This window comes from Cydia splendana, chromosome 4 (assembly GCF_910591565.1).
Source record: "Cydia splendana chromosome 4, ilCydSple1.2, whole genome shotgun sequence".
Taxonomy (NCBI): Eukaryota; Metazoa; Arthropoda; class Insecta; order Lepidoptera; family Tortricidae; genus Cydia; species Cydia splendana.
This window is the reverse complement of record NC_085963.1, coordinates 12906104-12927605: the sequence shown is the minus strand read 5'-3', so window position 1 is coordinate 12927605 and position 21502 is coordinate 12906104. Positions and strand designations below refer to the sequence as shown.

Here is a 21502-nt window from a genome sequence, read left to right as displayed (position 1 = left end):
TACTGATCTTTTTAGGATTCCGTACCCAAATGGTCTGTCTGTCACTAGGCTGTATCTCATGTCATGAACCGTGATAGCTAGGCAGTTAGGATTTTCACAGATGATGTATTTTTGTTGGCTTTGTTGCCGCTATAACAACAAATACTAAAAACAGAATAAAATAAATATTTAAGTGGGGCTCCCATACAAAAACGTGAATTTTTCGCCGTTTTTTGCGTAATGGTACGGAACCCTTTGTGCGCGAGTCCAACTCGCACTTGGCCGATTTTTTATAACCTACCAATAGAAATTTTAGAATTGTATTTGTAGATTTTTTATACCTATATATGGCGTACTGAAACTGACGGACTAATTATTGTATAAGTTCTAAGTTTGCCTACCTAACAAAGAATTTTTCACCACACCAGCTCGGAAAAGCTTACTTTGCACTTCAAAAGCTGATAGCAAAGTTGCATTTTATTCACATGTGAGCCAAAGTAATCAAATGCAAATTTTGAGTAGTATTCTTGTTTGCTGGTAGAATTGACTTTTGGATGATAAATGTTTAATAGAATTCATTTGGATTTCATTTGATTTGATTTTGTTTGATATTTTACATTTAATATTTGCTTCGGCTTGGTGTGGTGAAAAATTTTGTGTTTCACTCGGGGGAAAATTTTGTTTCCCTAACCTTCGTGCTTTGAAACCCTCGCAACGCTCAAGATTCCATGTTTCAATTTTGGAATCTTTCGCTTGCTCGGGTATCAATATTAGCACGAGCAATTAAACAACTTTGCCCCCTTGTAAAACAAATAACTATAGTACCATACAAAGGTAATCTTAGTACGATTTATAAGTAAACCTGTTCCAGTGGTCCTAATAAACGCTTACTAGAGTTCATTAATGATACATATGCCAATTTCTAGACGAGTTTTTGTTTGTAATATTTAATAGCATCACCGTTTATAAACAGGATACTTGTTTTTTATGTGAATGGAAAGTGGTTAACGAGTGGCATGGAATCAAGTAACAAGTTACGAGTATGATGTTAGAATTCGTAAATAACCGCGTATGTTAGAGGGGACATGAACATGAAACCGGTCACATAAAGAGAAGAAATAGCACACAAAAAGCAATATTAGCTAAGTACGTATATATACAAAGTGTATTTCACTAGTGCTATCTGAAATGAAATCCAGTGAGATAGGTTTAGCTGAAATGATCACAGATTAAGAGTAACTTTTAAATCACAATAATCCGCTCAAGTTACCGTACCTTCTAAACAGATTCAAGTTTTGGAAAGTGAGTCAAAAAATAAAAATGACTAGAAATTTTTAAATTGGTTCTGAGTATTAAAAAAATCTCAGCTGCTCATCTACTAGCAAAGAATGGGGATGGGAAATAGGGCTTGAAGGGATGAACAATTGAACATAATATGTATTTCAGTCATTTCAGTGCAAGTCGTCTCAGTGTCGCTAGGATTATTCTTCGAACAGTTCGAACTTACATACTGCTAGATACACGTCTCGATACAATGGATGACGTCTCGCGAGCTTGGGTCGCGACAGCAAGCTTGGCCGCGAGCGAAGTTGGCGGCCGTGTCTCGAGGCGCCGCGACTCAGCTGTCAGCGGAGAGCGCTTTGTGTAACGTTTTTGCAAGGCGCCAACAATGAACGACAAGCAAACATCGCTTTATGTTTCACTCGCATGAATAACGATACCTATGCCACTTCATTCCGTAGCTCGTACCCTCATTGTCATAAAATCTATTTGAATATCTTTTACGTAGTTGTCTTGTCGGTATCGTACGATCGACGGTGCACTCGACATCTAACCTGACTTACCTGACCGTTGGCGCTGCCGAAATAATCCGTGAAACAAATTAGTGCCGCATCTCTCTTGTGTAGAAACACTGTCGACGTTTCCCGAAACATTTTACACACGCGGTTTATCTTATCGGATGAGCGATTTCACACTCGTCGTGTTTCTCTTACAAATCGCTTTCATAAATCGTTAAGTATGAGCAAAGCGAGAATTGCAATCGGACACGGGCGGCGGCGAGCGAGCTTGCGGGAGGTCGCGCGTCCCGACCAATTCGGACGCATGAAATAGTGCGGCGCGAGACTCTTATCTAAAATAAACATCTGAACGCCAATGAAACTTGTCTTCAATTATCATAAATCGGCGCGCACTGACATCGCAGTGCCGACGAAAACCGCGCCTGCGCTCGGCGTGCGGAGGTGGCCGCATCGCTAACAAATCAAACAAATGTGCAGCCGTTCCCCGTGTAAGTACTTCGTGGCGCAAATATTTTCATTAAAAAAGGACACAAATATTTATATTACAAATTATTTCCTGGAACAAAATGTTCCAGGAAATAATTTGTAATATATTATATTTATGTGAGATAATGTGACACACATAAAAAAACGACAGTGATGTTAAAACGGGACGTTAAAAGTTATTATTAAAAAAAGTTACTAATTTAATTGTGTTTAATTAGCCTGTACTAAGTAGGTTTGTCTGCATATTCTTGACGGAGCTACGAATTTTCAAGAAACAGCATTCCTCTCTTAAAATGGGTACCTATATGTGATGTGTAATACTTGTACGAGTAGCTACATCTGCACATGTAGGTATATCAGTAATATTCAGAATATGGACATAGGTTTAAAATATATCATTTATAGAATTTTATTTAAAAATACTTAAATATACCTTAATCCACCCAAACACTAAGAAAAGTAAAAATAGGTACCATTCTACACTTCTGCAAGTGTATTTAATTAAATAGGTTAAGTCCGGGGTAGTTGGCCATAGTTTTTTAGAAGTAAAAAAAAAAGTTTACATGTATTTAAAGAAATCTTTATTCCTTCATAAAGTTTGAACAATTGACTTTCGAAAATGAAACGAATACATAGTAGTTTGTGTTACAAGGGATCAAAATGATATATTTCCGTCAAGGGCGTACATTGAATCCTGAATGAAGCGATGGATTCTACAATACGTAGTGAGGGATTCTAAAGTAGAATCCTGTGCGTAATGAGGGATTCAAGTGTTAACGCCCAAGACGAAATAATTTTGATACCATGTGACACATAGGTACTGCTTTTCACATCAACTATGAGGAAATTCTTATGTTCCAAAATATGTATTATTTATCCAAAAAAAAAATAGTATGCAAGAAAGAAAAAATCGTGTCCTAGAACAGAAAACTACAACTTTGATCCCTCCTAGCAGGGAAGAAAAGTGCCACGTTGATCCCTCCTAGCGGGGAAGAAAAAGCCCTTTTTCGAATAGGTGATGTGAAAAAATTATTTCTACTCAGATCAGCTTGAAAAAGAGTCTCAAACAAAAATACAATTGGCCATCTCTCCCGAGGTGTCTGGGAGTGATGAGTTGATGAACATTACATTACATTACAGAAGAGATGGCCATAAATTAACTCTTAATTTTAGTATATGTTTAGTTTTTATTTTTGTTTTCCATGTGCCTTTTCTTCCCAAGACTCCTTTTTAGGCCACCCAATACCAGCAAACAGCGCACTCAAAGCATTTTGGATGAGAAGAGACTCGTGATATCTTTTCCCATGACACCCGAAATATTTATCTTTCTCAATTAGCTCCTTTTATTTCTAGGGTTCCGTACCTCATAAGGAAAAAAACGGAACCCTCGTGCGTCTGTCTGTCTGTCCGTCTGTCACAGCCTATTTTCTCCGAAACTACTGGACCAATTAAGAGTACACATATGTAAGTGTGTGACCCAAACACTCCCAAACACGGACATGTAACGTAAACAAATTAATTTTAAACATGGGGGATACTTTTGGGGGGTAAATGAGAAAATTAAAAAATAAAAGTTTTTATAAACTATATTAATGTGTTACATATCAAATGAAAGATCTCCTTGTGAGAATCTCAAATATATATTTATTCATAATTAAAAAATTAAAAAAAAACACAATAGTTCTTTACCTGTTAGACGACAGGAAAACCTATCAGAAATGTGCAGTCAAGCGTGAGTCGGACTTAATTACTTAGTTTTTGTTCTGACCCCTACGGGTTTTTTAAAGACATTTCACTTACATCACATTTCACATAAAAAATACATTGTTAAAAATTGTGTAATGTACGGAACCTTTGGAACACGAGTCCGACTCGCACTTGGCCTTAAATGCACTTGGCCAAAATTAAAACAAGTTGAGACTCGCAGCCCGATTCGAACATTAAGATACGTCAATTAATAGATCTAGAAACGATATGGATTAGATATGTCAGTGGCAAATGTGACGTTTTTTCAAACTACACTGACACATCTAATCCACATCGTTTCTAGATCTATTAATTGACGTATCTTAAAGTTCGAATCGGGCAGTCGAGCTTCATCCTTATTTAGGTTAGAACAAAACTACAACCTTATACTTTACACCAACTTTTAAATAGTTTGGTCAACTTTCAGACTTGACTTTTTTAGAAAATGTGTAGAATCAAAGAATTTAGTACCCCGTCACAGTGACAATCAATATGAAAGTTGCTAAGTAGAGACCTCATACAATCAACTGTAAAAATATGGTTGCACACATACTCAAAAATATGTCCCATAGCTCTTATGTCAGCGAATTCAGAACTATGGGACCTATTTTTTAGAAGTTATATGCAATTATGCACCTATATTTTTACACTTAGGGGTTGTGCACAGATTACGCGAGGTGTTTTCGGCTACTTTTTGACCCTCCCCCTTGGTGATATTTGGTGAGGTTTTTGGCTACCCCCCTCCCCCCACACAACCTCACGTGTATTTTTTAGAATTTTTTTAATTCGACCTAATTTTAAGATAAATATTTTTGTTGTTCTTGTTTATTTTTCTATTTTCGTTAAATAGACTCGCTATTTTGAAGTGCAGAGTGAAGATTTATGTTTAACGAAACCGAGAAAAAGTATCTACTCATGTAGTAGGTTTTTTTCTTAGTTTCGTTCACTATAGAAAAATACACGTGAGGTTTCCTTATATCCCCCCTCCCGCAACGTGATCTATCGTGATTTTTTCGTGACCCCTCCTCCCCCTATCGAACCTCGCGTGATTTGTGCACAAGCCCTTAACTGTATTTTACTATTGTCACTGTGACAAGGTACAAAATGGGTCGGAAATTAAATTCTTTGACTGTAGATGTAGATATATCTAAAATGGAAACGTAGCTAAGACTTATGAATACTTACAAAAATGTGTAAGAATTGTGAACACTTCTTCTTTATTGCTTATTACCTTTTTATTTGTATGCAGAAGTATGTAGTACCTTTTTATTTGTATGCATTTTTTTATAAAGATGTTTTTTTTTTGTAGGATTAGGTAAATAAATTGGTGGCTTCTGTTATAAATATGTTTGATATTGATTGAAATTATAGTTATTTCATTATACATATTTGAATTATGTATCCGTTGAAAATTTAGCATGCAATTAATTGTTGAGCCGATGATGAATGTTTGTAGAATGTGAAGGAATGTAAATTATCAATATGACAGTTAGCGCAGTTGCAGGATAATGATAGTGCGAATAGTACACTTATCAATTGTAACGACGACGCTGCGCGCTGCGCTGCGCGAGGTCGCGGAGCGAGTAGCGCGCGCGCAGCGTCGGCGGCGCCAATCACCGCTATCTCCCCTCCGCAGGGCCGGATCGGCGCTGAAGGCGGCCAATGGCGCGCACGGGGCGGAGCTGGGCGAACTCTCCGGGCTACTACACGCGGGGCTCGTGAAGCGCGAGCCCGAGGACCTGAGCCGCAAGGTGGCCGACGAGCCCGAGCCGCACGCGCACGCGCTCAAGCCGCCGCGACACAAGGTGCGTCACACGTCCGCACGCCGCCGTCGCGCGCGCACGCACTCACACACTCCTTACCGGTCACTCATGTATTATTTATCGCGGTCTTCGTACAATGCGCCGGGCTTCGTGCTCGCGACGCACTAGCCGCGCCCGCCCGCGCCCTAACCTGCTTTACCCTGATGCACCCTATCCCCAGGACCTGTATACTCATCCGGGATTATTCATGTGAACGTGTCACCGACCATAAACCTTAGTGTACGTGAAGCTGTGAACTGTGCTTCGACGCGGCATGTACGCGTCGACGTTGCGGAGCGGACAGTTGTCGTGGGAGAACGCGTGTAACAGACGCGTGTGTCCGCAGGTGGCGGTGGGCGAGGTGAGCGAGGCGGCGTCGCCGTCGCCGGTGCCGTCGCGCGCCTCCTCGGCCGGCTCGCTGCTGCCGGACGCCGCCATGTACGCGGCGCAGATGTTCGCGCCGCCCGGTACTCCGAGCCCGACGCCCTATGGCGATCAGTACTCGCGGCAGCCCTCCGGTGCCGCCTTCGCCGCTGAGCCCTACTACAGAGAGTACTTTGTGGGTGAAGGCTACCAGCAGAGATCCGCGCCGCCCTACGGGGATGCAGAAGCGGCGCCGGGGTCGGCTTTCGGCGAACGGTACGCGGCGCCGCGCTACCACAGCAAGAGCGTGATCGCGGCGGCCGGGCTCACCGTGGACCTGCCCTCGCCGGACAGTGGCATTGGCGCTGATGCTGTCACCCCCAGGGATCACACCGCCGTTCAGCAGGTCGGTGCACACCCGGGCGCGGGCGGGCGGAATGCTTACACCACACCACTCACCACTTTATCATACACAACACATTTATATGTACCTAGTTAGTCATCCTTGATTTCGATATCTCGTTAGAACTCAATAGGTATATTTTTAATCCTTTCTATTTATAGTGTATTTTATTTTCAATATATACTTAGGTTCTATTAAATAGTTGACAACATTTTATGTAGGTACACCATATAACAGAATGTCGGTAGATATGCAAATAAGTTTTCTTTCACTAATTATGTCATCAAAGCCCACCCGCGCTCTGCTCTAATTACCAATATTTATTCAACGCTGATAACCTTATACGTCTTTTGCCGAACCATGCCTTTAGTTTATCTTTTTATTTTAATTTATTTTATATAGTATCGAAATTTTCTGCTAAAATGGTTTCTAATCAGCAAAAAGAATGTAGGTATGGTATATGAAGTCCAATAAGAATTCAAATCTTTACCCAATTATATTTGCTAACATAACACAGTTGTATTGGAATATATTATATTGCTTATTACTCTTATTAGTGAGCAGGTACATTTTAAACACTTATCTATGAAGTGCATTGGTGTAATTGCTCTTTGAGTCAGACAATGGCTCGCCGCAGCGTTACCTTCGTGGTCAATCAAGTACCTAGCGGGAGCGTTTCCGAGAATTAACAATGTTTGCGAAAATTAAAATAACAAATGGACCAGACCATAACCCACTTAGGTGATAAGCTGGCTTCAAGGACGGTTTTCAGGGCGCGGTGCGCACGAAGTAGGCAACTGACAACCTAGCACCACAATGACACCGGATTGAGTTTATTAATTTGCCTCTTGTTGAACCGACTCGAGCTTGCAATTCACTCTGGCACCATATAAATTTCGCTTGATGTTTACTGTCACCTTACTGAGCGAAATATGAGCTAATCAAATTGAATGAGAGCAATAGTAAAATGTAAAATATACGGCGGCGCTACTACCTCAATTGTAAAGTTTACTAACTGCACGTGGGGCATGGCCTGAGAATATGCTATTCTCAGCGCATTAATTGACTCTATTATTGTTTACGTGCGCGGGAGCACTCAATCAAGTTATTATTACATAGAAAACTGATTGTAATGACACGTATACAAGTATGAACTTATGATCCAGAACCTAGATATACCTATATTAATCTTTCGATAGGGTCTTAGTGCATCGGCATAGCTAAGCGTTTTTAACGATCTTAACACGAAAATAGGAAGAATATTATTTTTCTACTTAACAATTTATAACAATTTCCTTAAACATACCTATGTACTTATCTAATTTAAATACCTTGTTTCCTAACGCGTTTATGAATTATTCATATATATATATATAAACATAAAATTTAATTAATTAATTTATTACTTCGTGTTATTTTTTTTATTATATACAATTTCGTTAAGAGTTTGTTTAGATCATATAACTCATATATTATAGTAAAATACGGTATAGTGTTAAATAAACAAATTTATCGGATCCATAGTAAAGGCCTCCTACGAGAAACTGATAAGTACATAAATATCTAAACTAAACAGTTCTATACAAATAGACAAAAAGTAGATGTATAAATGTATTGTAGTAACGTCATACCAGCAAATAGCAGATAACTACTTAATGCCGATGACACACTTACAATGAAATTTTAATGAGAAACCATTATCATAAATTAGTTGCCAATTGGACTTTATTCACGGAAGATTTCGACATAAAACATTAGTGTAACAGAGTATCTCTCAAAACACCCGTTCGTGTAATTGGTTATTTATCAAAGCAATATCCGTTCGACGGGGAAAACTCAGGAGACGTTAATTACGCCCCACCTCTACGACCTACCTTTTGAATTAACTTGCGTTAAAATATTCACAAAAATAATACTTTTATTAAAAACAGCTTTCAGATTTATGGAAATAGATATGCATTTTTCTGCTGAAGTGACATATCTAGTATCTTGTCATAAAATATGAACATATAGTAACTATATAGTAGACCTACCTACAATCAATTTGCTGGGTTGAATTTAAGTAAACTTAAGTTATATAACACATTTGGACTTTGTTTACTAAACTATAGAAATGAGATAATCAACATATTTACTTATGCTCTAATCAATGAGATTTACATAATTCATTAGGTAAATATTAATTGACAAAAATGTTTAATCATCTGCCGATTACCAAAGAAACAAGTTTAAAACAAATAAACCTATAGTAAAAAAATATTAGAAAAATTACTTTATTATAACATTTTTCATTTGAATCTATTCTAAAAATCCTCGCGAGATATGTGACCTATCCTAATTGTATGCAAGGGAGAGCGCTACGTTGCTACGAAATTAGGCAGTCGCAGGAAAAGAGTTCAACGCGTTCCTTGCCAAGTGTCATTACAATTCAGGAATTTGATGATAGGGAACTCCGACACCGAAACACGCCAACGCTAAAAATGGAGCTTTAATCCAAATGCCTCAGAGTTAATTGCACGAACGTGATTTGAAATTGCAATCTTTTTCGCAAATTGCGGTCACTTGGGGTATACATTACATTACATAGCTAACATTACTTTGAATGCCTACAATATCCGCCGTACATACGTAGACATCAACTTGCAAATGTATTAGATATTACTGATATTAGCCATATGATTTTATGTAGGCATACGAGTTTACATAGTGTTTACAATGTAGGTATGTAATGTATTTAAATGAATCGTCTTTACACAAATAACACGGTATACACAAATACCATAATGCTGGCATGAGTTTTTATTGTTGCATGTATATTTTCTTTTTCAGAAAAGTAATTTTTACTAGACGTACTAATTTCATAACCTTTTAACCACGTTGTTTGATATACTAACTAACTTATGATCCAGTGTCAATGTTTTAATTACTCCTTCGTGAGGGAGATTATCCAGCTCAGGTTTTGACGAAATATCTGTTGGCTGTTTGTGGTGTATTATTTTTACCTGTACCTACTGATATATTTGATGTAACTTATATATTTTTATTATTATTCAATATTTGAAAAACATATTTAATTAGTTATTACCAAACTCGCGGGTAGTGCTGAGAATCTAAATATCGCCAAGAAATCGAACTGTCCCTTAAAATATTCATATACGTACGAACTTTTAGAGTAAAAGTGCTATTAGTAAATTTGTATTAGATATGTAAATATAAAATATAGTAGGCACTTTAACTCCTGTACAGCAGTACCTAAATGAACAGCGTACAGCAGAATTTACAAACTATAGCAATCAAACCTACTAAGAAACCTCACTTTTTAAATTATAGGTAGGTACGCATTTTGTTGATAACTCTATTTCTTTCTTTTTTATATTTTGTTGGGTATTATTTGTTCATAAAACTAATAGACAATCAAGCAAAGGACTTTAATTGTTGTTCGACGTTTATTATCTGAACGTTGCTCTTAGTAAATATTAATAAGTGGGTGAACTATTGCACGACTTTGCTTTATCGTGACAAGGAAATTGAGTTGAATGTTTGTCATAACAATGCGAGTAGAATATTCAGTTTACCGACAAATTACATTTTTGAATGGAGAATAATAGGGTGTTTAATTGACAAGTCAAATCAGCTTCTTTTTTCGGACTGTAATAACGATAAGCCGCTATGGAGTTGGAGTGACGTCACGTGCAACCTACTCTTTATATTTCATTTCGATTAATTAAATAGAAATTGTGTCAAAACGTAACTGCAATCTACGTTTTTCCAGTAATTTTCTAGTAATTTATTTTATGCATGGTGTGAAATAATTTATTTTAATACAACATCATCCCTATTTGGAATAATCTATAACTTATCTTAAAATATTATAGACAACCGGTCTGGCCTAGTGGGTATAATATTTTTAAAACTCGATGGGTAGGATGACAGGTGTCATCACCATATAATTTATAACCTAAAAACGCCAAATCTCACAAATATGTGTGTCGCTTAACTCGGGTAAATCCATTTGACCCTCTCAGCAAATATCTACCCTATTACCTTGTCTTAATACCAATATCGCATAATCTGACAGATGGATTTACCCGAGTTCGAAGTTAAGCGACTCATGTATTGAAATAACACCTGCCATCCTACCCTTCGTGTTTGAAAAAGTGTGAAGCCGATGGTCCTGGGTTCGAATCCCGGTAAGGGCATTTATTTATGCAATTAACACAAATATTTGTTCCTGAGTCTTGGGCAGACAGGATTCTATGGGGCAGAATTTATTGACAGCTAAGGAGTTGGAGATATATCGATAAACTCAATTATCGATGTTTCTCTCATGTACTACTGATCGCTCCAAGTTTTATTTGTAAAAATAAATTTTTATTCAAAGTATTAACATGAAACAAAATAATAAATTAATTCCCGTTTTCTTTATTTTGAAGGGATTTTTTAAACTTCACTTATCGTATTTTTTTTAATCTAGCGGTCATATAAAATACGCTTTGTGTAAACTTTATCATCAACCCCGAAATAATACTACAAATTATACATTTACAAACGAAAGTGGAGGCGGTCACTAGTATTAGGGAAAAGTATCGATAATTGAGTTTATCGATATAGGAACTCCTTAGCTATCAATAAATTCTGCCCCATAGAATCCTATGTCTGGTCATGGGTGTTTCTATGTATATAAATTATAAGTATGTATTCATCTATTAAAGTATGTATACCGTCACCTAATAGCACCCATATATAGTAGAGTTAGTCCAAGAAAAGTCTGCAACGATTTTGATAGCACACGCAGTGCAAGTGTTATTTTAAACGTCAAACTTCTATGAAATTATGACTTATTAAATAATACTTGCACTGCGTATGCTATCAAAATCGCTGCAGACTTTTCTTGGTCTAACTTTACAAGCTTAGGGCTAGGTTGATCTGTGTGAGATGTCCCCTAAATTATTCTTACCTAAGATACGATAGATATTGGCACTACATTAAGAAAAAATCCTTTGTTACTAATTGTGACAAACATAGTTTAATCTAAGTTCGATTCATCACAAGTTATTCATTTGTTTTAATATCGATCTTCATTAAGCTGACCACTGACTAACAGGCCGCCGGACGATATCGGCCTGTCAGTTAGAACTAAAATTTGACAGTTCCGAACAACTGACCGGCCGATGTCGTCCGGCGGACTGTTAGTCAGTGGTCGGCCTTAAAATTGGCATCGAATTCCAACAAGGCTTTAGAAAATAAATATGTTCAGTGGTTCACACTAACGTTTATTTTTTGTGTGCACAGTCGTTCGACTACACAGTGATCTGCCAGCAACCACCGGAGGACGGGCGAGGGACGCCGTCCGCGCACCACTCGCCCGCGCAGCCCCCGCGCACGCGCCCCTGGCACGACTTCGGCAGACAAAATGACGCCGATAAGATACAAATTGCCAAATTGTAAGTACATCTATGTTTCAGCATGCCCTATAGTATCTTAGTGGTCTCGAAGCTACAGGGATATTACACGATGTTGTATACTTTAATTCAGATTGGTATCCACGAGATGTGGATGGCTTTCACGGTTCCGTTACACTAGGCACGGTGTACCGCATAGTGTAATAAGGGTTTTAACGGAAAATTATATATTTACAATTTTGCTGTGGGCAGATTTCCAGTAAATTTTATAATTGATGTTGTTATATAATTTACTATGTGAAATAATTAGCAATCGACACTTGAGCCAATGGTAAAAAACGTAGTGCAACTTGTGCATATTAGATTAGTAGCACCATAATCTGTATACTCAGTTTTCGCTATACTACTACAAAATTCTATTATGTATTGCTGTACTATGCTAATATGTATTTATACATTTATAAAGCGCGTTAATGTAAAACCAGATTTATAATTTTAATAGTTTTCCTTATCCTGAATAATAGAGGGTCAACGTGACACATCATAATCGATATCGCGTCACCTTAAGAGCACGTTTGCAATATATTACGATCCACGTAAATCAACATAATTGTATACCTAATTCCAATGCCGGCATATATTTTAATTAGATTCGTGGTCGTAAAATAATGACTGTCCACTTTTTGAATACCTAAATCAAAGTATTCAAACGGAAGTTTATAAAACATACTATGCCTAATCTATTTGATCTTCAAATTTCCATGCACTGATGAAGGCTTGAAAATTAGTTAAACAATTCCCCTCAATTTGGAATCCTTAATTAACGCTCGAACCGAAAACGGAACAATTTACTGAATTGCTGTAAACAGGTAGAACAAACATTGGCATAAAACAGTTTGATTAAATCGTTTGTTGGTAAGTAAGTGTGGTGTGTGTGCGCGCTGGCACACCGTCTAATGCCCGAGCGACCTTATTGACCGACCACTTCGCACCTCGCCGCGTGTCTCGGCCAGACCCTTTCTAGGAAAACATTTTGTACTGCGTGTGTTCACCGTAATGCTATCCTAAACTTAGGAGTCTGATTACCGTGATAGCATTTAACAACAATATCTAATATTGTGTGTATTGTATAATGATATGAAGCATCATTGACTCGTTTTCAAAATATATTTTTCTTTGCTCAGGTTTACTAATTGTACTAGGTACCCATCGAATTTCAAACATAAAATATCTAATTCTTATACAATGCCTCTAGGGCTTATTTTAAATTTAAGCTAGTTATTAATTTAGTTTAGTAGTACCACTGTATACATTAATTATGTAAATAAATTACATAGTTAAAAAATCTTGTATGTTTAGGTAAATTCCCTAAATATGGACTTAGGACCATCATATTAATTTTACTAAAAACACATAGTTATAACTTAAAAGAAGTATTATAAACAATAAATCTCCACTTTTACTGAGGTGTTTGGTGGGTATTTCTGTTGCCGCTATAACAACAAATACTAAAAACAGAATAAAATAAATATTTGAGTGGGGCTCCCATACAACAAACCGTTTTTTGCGTAATGGTACGGAACCCTTCGTGTGCGAGTCCGACGCGCAGTTGGCCGGTTTTTATTATAAACAAATAAATTAAATAAGCCTGTCGAAAAACTCAAAATTACGATGTTTGATGTTGACAACTGAGGAAATATCTTTCATGGTCCTTGTTAACATTAGTAGTCCATAATTAAAGAATTTCCGAATGTTAAATTTGCCATCACAAGTAGGTTCTGTGGGGTGTACTTACTTTTCACTATTTGCACTGGGTGTTAAAGGTATCAAAACATTAATAAAATCTACAAAGGTGTAAATAGGTACAGTACATAAACACATATCACATATTTGTAGACCAAGAAAGAAACGAAAACAACAAGGAAATGCTAAAAGTATTTACACGTAGGTATAACTGTTTGTCGCTGTTGTGTGTATAAGTATTCTCACTTACAATGACCCATCGGGGAGGGATAGTTTTTTCTAAAAGGTGCTAAATGCCATTTCGTGACCATCGACTGTACTAGTAGAAGGTGTGTAAATTTATGTTTTCCTTGATGAACGCTAATTGCGTTTGTATGACGGAGATTAAGCTGGCCTCAAAGATTTCGAAGAATTAATGGTGATCTTTTAATTTAATTAGGTTTTTAAACATTGAGTACATTTTATCTGAAGCTATAATAAAGAATAAAATACACACTGATTATATCAAAAATATTGCCTTCGCCATTAATATTTATGAACATAATATGCAAGAATGCACGGATGCCTGTCATACAACGCATTACAGCGAATAACTTGCTGCACCTATTTGGTTTGCATTTTATCAAGTCACAATTAAACTACTCTTAAAAGGCTAAGTAACGCTATAATAATTTTCTTTTGACGTTTACTCATTTTAGATTAAGACTGAAATGTGCTTATTTGTAGTTGTACCTACCTACTCTTAGGTATGCGTTAATGCAGATCCTTCATTTATTTGACTTTGTTAAAGCCAGTGTGGGTTTTAGAACAATAATATAATGACTCTAAGTATATTAAAGTGATTTGGCAGCGCTATATTAAATTAAGTTAGCCAGTAGTACCATTTAGTACGTAACGTACCTTTTAACGAGCATTTTACACGCACCATATTAAGTATCTGTTGAATAATGGAAATACATTTGTTTTCACGCAACCGAATATGTGGATAACTAACTAGGAAACGTAAGTACCTACTATAACACATGTTTTATTATGCTTTATTATTGTTGTTTATAGCTACAGATTCTGTCAGATTAATTATACAGGTAACTGTTATTTAAGTTAAGATTACGTCAGATTATATATTCAATAGGTAACGCATGTCATTGAAACACGATTTACGATTGAACGTTTAACACAAATCGGCACCCTCGATAGAAATCGTCACAGCGATGGCGCTGCGCGGGCGACGAGGCGGCGGAAGCGCTCGTCGACACGATAAGTGCATTAGCATTATTATCTGGATAATAATTACTTGCTTGCATTTGGCCCAAATAACGCGGTCGCTTCTACCGTCTTAAATTACCTCGATACCGATACGGCGCTCGGTCCCGGCCGATAATCAACCCTCGGCCCCGTATCTGCCGAGTTATTCCGACGCCCTCACAAATGTTTGGCCTATTACTTACCATGCCGGTTAGCCACTCGACGGCTCCTCGCCTAGCTGAACTAATACTTCCAACAGGCACTTTATTTACCCATCCGATGCTCAACACAGAAATGAGCTCTTAAAAGCCAGTGACTTAATCAACTAATGTGTGCGTATGTGATTATCACTTCAAAATGGTATTTACATTCCTTCTCCGTATCACAGAATCGGATCTTTAAACGCAGTATACCGTTAGTTTTCTTGGTGATTTCAGAAAATGTCATTGGTAAATTCAGAAGTCATGACGATTATATTCGTAATGATAACATTTCCGCTGTTTAAATCGCATTTTAATTCATGAGTTCATTAGCGAAGCAAGAAGCGCGATATCGCGTCGACAGTTCGGCATCGCGAATGGGTCTTCGGCATAGCGGCATGCACTTTTATAATACTTAATATATTTTTTTGTACAAGGCAACGCTTTCACGGAAAATTAAATTCCAACTACCTTGATTCAGTTTTTGAATTACCTACCACTAATGGCGTCTACGTGTACCATCTAACATAAAATATGGGAAGTAATTACTCTGATCAACATTATTACTCGCTTATACGTTTAAAACGTTAGAGAACATAATTCTATCCGGTAGCCGTTTAGTAAATTTCATTCAACCAACCATGCACCACTTAGTTACTTCAGTTATTAGATATAGGGTTGTCACCAAATAGAGTCCGCCTAACTTGCCTTTGACGTGACGTGAATGTGGAAGTGCCACAATAAATGACATATAGTTACTTGGTATGTTTATGGTAACACTTTATCATTGTAAAGTACCTATGTGCTGAGTTTGTTTACACCGACTCTACGAATAATAAATATCCTAGTAAAATGCTACGGAAATGCAACCCGTTAAAAAGATAGGACATTATCCCACGTGATTGGCAAATCCTGGGCTGGTTAATAATTGTGGTGCATCACCATTATGGTGTTGTGACGGTGCGTGTGTCGGCGAGGAGCGCACCTGGCAATCAGTACGCCGCTATTACGCCGCCTAAGCGTTCTCATTAACCGCTACCCGCCGCTGCCCCGCGCCCTGCTAACATGCTATCATGCGTGCACCAACCCTAGCATTATCAGATAACATCTTTTAATTTTCTAGCTGTAGTAATAGCTGAGCGACCTCGATTGGTATCCTTTCAATATATTTCTCCTCAGTTAACACGTTTCCTTTCCACTTTTAGTCTTAAGTAATGTTTACTCTTCCAAATTAATGGCTTAAAAGTTAAACTGCATAATGACTTATTATTGCCGTACGTATTATTGCAGTTGCAACAAAAGCAATATAAATTTCAATGAAACAAAACCTCAGGTACGTAGGCATTCAAGGAATTGTATCAGTCAAAGCATTCGTCTCGGGCATACAATGGTGCTTCGATTTCCATCAACGAATGATGAGACGATATCTTGGTGTAGTTACTTAATGCACTTTTGTAAATAGCGGTATTCACTAATGTCGCGTTTTTGGTTAACGAGCGCTACTGTATTCTCTTAATTACTCGATCTGCTTTATAAAAAAAAAGGTTTTGTCTACCACATGTGGGGCAGACGTAGTAAGAATAAAGTATGAGCTGGTCGTGGTCGTGCGGTGTGTAGTCGGTGGGGCTCTGTATAAGGCCGCGTGGATTATGCGCATCTGATTTGGGCCGGGAGCCCTCCGCGGGACGCCCGGGCTCTTATCTCGGCATGCGTTTTTATTGCGAGCACTTTGTTGCCGCGAAGTTCTGAGGCTTTTTGTGCACTCATCAATTTCCGCGCCTCACCGATTGATTTATTCATGAACGGTCCTCGTCTTCACGCAGGAAGTGTCTTTTTTGGCTGCTGCGTCGCTGAAATTTGTAATGAAGCTCATTGGAAAACAATGTGTTATTTATTACTGGAAATGAGGTACACGTACCCGTTTACTTGGCACTCGCTAACGATCTGTGTTATGAATGTGTGCTTGCTCTCAAATAAAATATTAACACCTAAGCACCTAACCTAGGTACCTATCGTATCTACTAAAATGGATTAAGTTTTATTCGATAATCCATTGTTCATTAGTTCTTGACTCCATGTAAAGCCAGCTTGCAAGAATATAAAGGATAAGGATAGTCAAAATGACAATAGAGAGCAACGTCGCAAATGGAAATTGCGCTTGGAATCACTTAGAGAGCATCAGATAGGCGAGCGCCGCGACCGATCCGTCACTGTCGGCCCGCGTTTGCATTACACGGCCTTTATCTGCCCATGCTCGGTTTAAATCGCAAACATCAGCGGGCCTGTTTACCAAATTGTTTCCAATAAGCTTTAATGGTGCAACCGCGAGTCAAGAATGGAATCGATGTAAACTGGCGGGCCGACATTCCGGATTAAATCTTTCATAATTATTTATTGCGTTTATCTCATTGCTTTGTTTAGTGCGAGAGCTATAATAAAGTAGGCTGATAATGACGTTTCCTAGTGTCATTTGGTGTGACACCTCGGCGTCGTAGGCGTAGATTGGCGCAGCGACAACAGCGGCGGCGCGCGTGCGTCGGGCGGCCGCCGCGCGGCGCGCGTCGCGCTAACGAGCCGCGACACGCGATCAACTAAATTACCGATTAGCGGGGTTTTCCTTCCGTAGATCTCGAGCTCAGGAAATCACGAGAAAACCATTTTTCATTACGTACTACCAACTAGATCTCGGCGACTTTATATAACGCCGGCCGACAAGCATTGCTTGCGGTGCAATTAAGATTTTCACTTTTTGCACAGTGTTATTGCTCAGTTCATGGAAATTATTGTCGAGAACTTGTATTTGTAGATAAACATCTCAAAGAAGAAATCGCACTTTTTCTAAATGCTTGTTGAGTCGGCTGAGAACATTGTCGTTTTATTTGCATATGCGTGAACTTTACCGCTTACGACTGCTGTTGCCTTACGTTTTTATCTGCCTAGATCTAAGGCTACATTATGGCAGTTTCGTAGTAATTTGCTTTACTGACAAGAGGATTTTACAACAATGTTAATATATATATATGACAACATTAGATTGTATAATTTACTGGCTGCTGAAGTTGCTTATTATAGAATCAACTTCGTTTGTCATACCTATGTTCCCGTTTTATAGTATGTTTAAATGAAAAATATCGTCAGGTGACAAGCAAAAGTCACTAATTACTAAAAAAAAATTAAACAAAAATCGACCTTCTTTTAGTACTAATATGGTTCACTATGGCTATGAACTTGTGGTGGTAATTAGTGACTTTTGCTTGTCACCAGACGATATGAAAACCATTAATACCTATAATAATTTGTAATTAATACTTATTTTTTCAATTACACATCATTGTGCAGGTTTTCGCCTTATGGCTTCAAGTACCACCTGGAGACGGCGAGCAGCAGCTCGCAGCGGCGCGAGGACGATCGCATCACCTACATCAACAAGGGGCAGTTCTACGGCATCACGCTTGAGTACGTCCATGACCCCGACAAGCCCCTCAAGAACCAGACGGTCAAGGTTAGTGCTCATGCTTCTAATAAACCAAGCACCAACCGGAGTGGCGCGACGACATGGCGTCATGTTAGTTATAGACCCTAAAATCTAGGTACGCTCTCGTTATTTAATCACGGCCTGGTAATCAAATAATTGAGACTTAAAATACCATACGTTACAAAAAGTCCTACTAAGAAAACTATAATATTATCAAGCTCTGTTTTCCTACGATAGAGCGGTGCCGTCATATAGCGGTCGTCTCCATAGGTACAAAATATATGGATGGAGTACTATTTTCTATGGAGACGGCCGCTATATGATGGCACCGATATCCTAGGAAACCAGAGCTTAAGTGTTTAATCATTTCCGTGATGACGTTTATAATTATAAATAATTTAAAAGTAAATATTACAAAAAAATCTTGGAAACAAAAAAAAATACAAAACATTCATTCTTTACATTTTATACGCTAATGTGATGGTACCTCAAAAAGCACAGTAGTTCCTAAGTGAGGTATGAGTATTGTACAGATAGCGCAAATGAATAGGTATCATTTGTCTCTTCGGTAAACCGGAATACAGGTTATAAGTATATTTTGATAGGATCAGGTGACTGAGTTGATTTGTTAATTTTGTATTTTTACAGTATGTTTAGCGACGTTTAACCATATTACATTTTTACTTCACCTACAGAGTTTCAAACATTTTACATAAATTACGTAAATTAATCTTTTTGTGTACCGCAAGCCAGCTATCAAGTGGACTGGTAGATAATCGCTTGAAATACACTCTATGAATAAACATGAATAGTAGTTATACCGTCGATAGTGACTGCAGCTCGATGACTTTTTATTATTAAAATCAATCGAAGCTATCGGCGTTAACCGTTGGTCGGCCGGATGTTTGCCCGCGGACCCTAGAAAGCTGCGCCGCACTTTAAGAGGCATAGGCAATCGTAAAACACAACCGCGCCGCCTCTCACCGAACATCTCAATTTATAATTCTAGCGCGGAATAATAAAATGTTCGAAATTATTGCTCCTGTGCGGAAATGTAATCGGTGTTTGATCGATATTTACGAGCGGGGTGCAACGTGTATAATTTTATTGGGTAGCCCACGCCGCATGCGCCTACGCCGCGCCGCGTCAGACGCATCGCGCGTCACTTGTCACTTTGTGAAAGGCTGAACGCAGCTCGCTAGCAGTCTAGAGGACTGTCATTACAAATTGACATTTACAAGCTCCAACATCCCTACTCCAATACTTACTATTGCTTTTGTACAAATCAGTGGAAGACGAGGAGGTTTTTCGTTATCAGATTTGTTAATTGGATTTGTTACGACATCTCGGTTCGGTAGCCCAGGAAGCGGCGACCGCATACTCGTACACGCACGCATCTCGTGTCAGTTTCCCCACCTGCACCCGGGCACCGCTGCCCTCGCCATCGCGGACTAACCACAAAATAATTACAACCCAACTTGCAAAATTCAACACTGTGGTGTTTATTATAAGTAATTCTAGCTGCTAGCTTATTTACCTACATGTTTTATAAGACAGTTACTAAAAGCAATATATTTTCAACTAAGTAGGTATCCATTATTTCTTATGGCAATCGTAGTACAATTCTTTGACTATTTCTTTATTCGCCTTATTTATTAATCGTAATAACTTAAATATAGACGCAAACTTTAAACTGGAAAAGTAATTGCGTGACTCAAGTTGTCCCTTATTATCTCATGAGAAAATTATCAATGTTCAATAGACAAAAGATAAACCCACGCGTCGCATTTAGCATGGAAATCGGAAATCCCCTCACATTATTGTTCTGACACTTCCCAGGAAATGATATCATTTTAATAGAGTCCAACACGAGATCTTTGTAACAATGAAATTGCATTAGTTTAGTTAGTTTTCTTGATAAACCAGAAAATCAGGTACCATGCAATCTGGTCCTAGTTTAGATTATCGGCGTAAGTGTAGGTATATAGTACCTATTGTTTGAAATTGTACTTACACATAATTGGCCGTGGATAATAAAACATTTTAATGACCGATTACTGGTCCGTACAGTAATTAGTACCTATTTAGTATAGGTAAGTATGTATCTACAGAATTCTCTCGCACAATTTTGACATTAAGCAATCTATAGGTACGTGTTTTTGCTGGTCTTAGGTACATATTGATGCTGAGAAAAAGTTTAAACTAGGACTAAATGTGCTACAGGTAAATGCACAAAATAAACGAATTTAACTATATAGGTATTCGTCTCTAAATTGGCATGTAATTTAAAGACGCACGTAGATACTTGTATGTAGTGGTTCAATTAAATAAGATGGTGTGCGCCGTGCCTGGTTTTACTTAATACATAAAATAGGTGCAAGTATATTGAGCGAGTTTAATGAAATGCAATTGCTATTCAGTTGTTCAGTTTTCTTTCCTTTTTCTTGTAATGTTCCATGGTCAAACATGTTTATCTGTATTGAATGGAGTTAGATCGGAATAATCTAAGATACAATGCGACATATGTTTGAAGTTATTATTAAGGCAGTAAGTGGAGCGAGTGTGAGTCGGCAGCGCGGGCGCGCGGCCGCGAGCGGCGCGGCGTATCGCATTCAATACTGATTCAGATAGTAGGTATACAGGCCTTATCTCGGCGCAATCGAGTCCGCATTGTAAAGCCGCGCCCGATAATTAAGACGACGCTTTTGACATTCGCCATATAGGAACACAATGACCGCCCCGGGAGCCCGCTCCGCTCGGATAATATCGCTCCCCTTAAACAATAACCTTACTGTATATGATAAAATAATTTCAATGCGGCAAACATCGTGTTTCCTTAACGAGCATTTTGTTTTGTTC

General features: G+C 38.2%; 1 protein-coding gene across 3 annotated transcripts in view; it reads left to right on the top strand.

Moving 5' to 3' along the window:
* The window catches only part of LOC134789920 (protein grainyhead), a 163348-nt gene that overhangs the window by 116009 nt on the left and 25837 nt on the right, over positions 1-21502 (top strand). For 2 of the 3 annotated variants that reach the window (XM_063760613.1, XM_063760614.1), the window contains exons 4-7: positions 5647-5815; positions 6159-6581; positions 11871-12022; positions 18508-18670. In XM_063760613.1, coding sequence (XP_063616683.1) covers positions 5647-5815; positions 6159-6581; positions 11871-12022; positions 18508-18670 — 907 coding nt within the window. The remainder of the gene's footprint in view (positions 1-5646; positions 5816-6158; positions 6582-11870; positions 12023-18507; positions 18671-21502) is intronic. The other variant, XM_063760615.1, reaches the window with a different exon arrangement.